This window comes from Penaeus japonicus, unplaced genomic scaffold (genome assembly GCF_977035675.1).
Source record: "Penaeus japonicus unplaced genomic scaffold, GWHDUDI00000001_assembly GWHDUDI00000004, whole genome shotgun sequence".
In the NCBI taxonomy this organism is placed as follows: domain Eukaryota; kingdom Metazoa; phylum Arthropoda; class Malacostraca; order Decapoda; family Penaeidae; genus Penaeus; species Penaeus japonicus.
The window spans coordinates 35,259,100-35,261,599 of record NW_028234406.1 but is presented as its reverse complement, the minus strand read 5'-3'; the positions used below and the strand labels follow the sequence as shown (position 1 = coordinate 35,261,599).

Here is a 2,500-nt window from a genome sequence, read left to right as displayed (position 1 = left end):
GCGTTCCACATCTGCATTCGAGTGAGGTAGTGTTAGGACAGTCAAAGCCAATTCTGCAAGATCACTGAAGGGGTTTTCTCCAGTTGCATCTGTGTGCGAAGATATTTCAGCCCAGAGTTCTGATGTGTCAGTATTTTTCTTCCACAGTATTTTATGTAGATTTCTCCACTGGAAGTCAATTCGTGTCAAAATTTCATCACTCTCAGTGAACATCTTTGCTAGATCTATTATTCCAGGCTTTATGGATTGCAAGCATTCACCTGCACTCAGTAAGGACATTGACTGCAAGACTTGAACATTGTCAGGCAGACGTTGCTCAAGCTGTTTGATTAGCTCCACAACAAAACTTACACATCTTTGTCTTATTTGTTTTTCATGAGGAAATTTGCATTCTGACATCTCCTTTTCAAACTCATATCCCAAGTAAGGACGTGGGTCCAAGTAGCTTTCAATCAACTCCCCTCCCTCAATGTTTTACCTGGGATGAGGACCTTTGACTTCATAGAATCAATAAGATGAAGAAGGTCACTCAGTAGTTTCGTTGGATCTTGTACCTCTGCTTCAAATTTCTTATTAACTCGCTGAACTTCTCCCAGAATATGTTTCAGAAATACAAGGAATGCATAGTTTTCCTTGTCACAAAACATTCCATACAGGATCTCAGCTGTGTAACACTTTTCACCATGTCTTGCCATGCCAAAGTGAGTCTTAAGTTCAAGCCATTGTTGCAAAATTCTGACTATTGCCGATTCAACTGAAAGCCATCGAGTCTGGCTCAGGTGAATTGATTTAAGTGGCGCTTGACCATCATTTATCAGAGAAAATATTTCCTTGTATCTAGCTTGGCGGATAGCAGAGTGGGAAAACCAATTATAAGTCTCTTTAATCAAAAAGTCTAGGTTTCTAGGGAGGCACTGAGCTGTTGCATGAGACACAGCTAACTGCAAAGAATGGCAGACACACTTAATAAGGATGAGATGAGGAACTTCTGTTTTGAGTTTTGCATACACTCCACTGTTAACTCCCGTCATAACAGAAGCATTATCAGTCCCTATAGCAGTGAGCTTTTGTAACTCCAGTCCATTATTTTTCAAGGATCTTTTCAAGGCATCACATATTCCAGTAGAATCACAGTCTGGGAGTTCAACAAGGTCCAAAAATGTCACTACAATTTTTTTCTTACTTCTTGAGTAAAATCTAATAGCAATTCCTAGTAGCTTGGTTACTGTAATGTCATTACTCTCATCAATTAAGAGACTGAACTTTTGATCACCAATGTCATCTTTCAAATCACTGCTGAAGTGTGGAGCAAGCACGTTGCACACAATAGCACTGCACTTTGTCCTCTTTAGCTTGAAATCCTTGCATCCCTTACTATCTGCAAATCTTACTTTGCACAGCTCACTGAGGTGATCAACAACACGTAATGAACAGTGTTCTGCAATGAATAGGGATACATTTCCTTCAGTCACATGTGTGTCACTACTCACTTTTTCAAATGGTATTGTGCCTTGTCTTTCGGTACTGAAAGGTTTCTCTGCTTTCTTATGTTTTAATGTCTGTCTGTGTCTATCAATGTCACTACGTTTTGCAGACAGTGTGCAATGACAGTACTTACAAACACATTTCGTATCATCACCTTCTACTCTCCGCAACCATTTCTCATAATTTGGGTCTTTTAACCACTCTGCTCTAAAATGTTGTGCATACTTTTTGCTCATTGTTGCTTGTAGAAAGCTAGGCAACCATCGAATTGCGACGTACGTGAAGTAAGCGTAGCTACGAGCAAAATTATCGACGTACCGAGGCGGGTTTACACTTGAGAAGCTGAGGCAAAATGTCCAGAAACGTACGTCGCGTCTGTGAAATTACTAATGATAACAGTATCCAATGAAAAAGGTAGTACAATATTGTTTAACTTAACTACCTAGCATTTCAGACACAACTTGGACAGGACTCTGACGAGTGGCCGACGGGTTCGGTTCTCCCGCACCAGCCATGATTTTATTTTATTGATAAAACAAAGCATTACACACCTATAGAGGTATTTATTTTACGTATGTTTGTCACAAAATGCGTACATCAAGCGTCTGGGGTACTGACATTACGTGGTAGCTAAAACTAACTAAATAAATAAACAAATGAATTAATAAAAAAATGAAAATATAAAAAGTACATGATAAAGAGCAACTGTAATGAGCCATAAGGCGCTAAATTTGGAGCTAAGTATTTTAAAAAAGCGCTAAAAAAGGCGCTAAGGCGCTAAATGATAAATTTAAGCGCTAAATAACTTGAAAAAGAGCTAGATTTAGCGCCAAAAGCGCTAAGTTGGCAACTCTGAACGTAGCGTAAGACCAGACGGATGTTTGATACGTGTACCGAACGTGTGAAGGTGTCTGTTTCGTACGTGTCTCCTTGTTCTGAAGAAATAGCTTGTTGTTTTTATCAATTGGCAGCATTATGATAATTACCAATGTCATTATCTACAGTTGACTATCTT

The 2,500-nt window shown here is 39.1% G+C and overlaps 1 protein-coding gene across 1 annotated transcript in view; it reads right to left on the bottom strand.

Annotated features, from left to right (window-relative positions):
* Positions 1–2,000, bottom strand: part of LOC147472002 (uncharacterized) — a 2,291-nt gene extending 291 nt beyond the window's left edge. The window contains exons 1-4 of the mRNA XM_086535823.1: positions 1,928–2,000; positions 1,241–1,438; positions 479–1,135; positions 1–260 (exon numbers count right to left, since the gene is read on the bottom strand). The exon at positions 1–260 is cut by the window's left edge and continues 291 nt beyond it. Of these exons, the coding sequence (XP_086391949.1) occupies positions 1–260; positions 479–1,135; positions 1,241–1,438; positions 1,928–2,000 (1,188 nt within the window). The remainder of the gene's footprint in view (positions 261–478; positions 1,136–1,240; positions 1,439–1,927) is intronic.
* Positions 2,001–2,500: the final 500 nt, after the last annotated feature.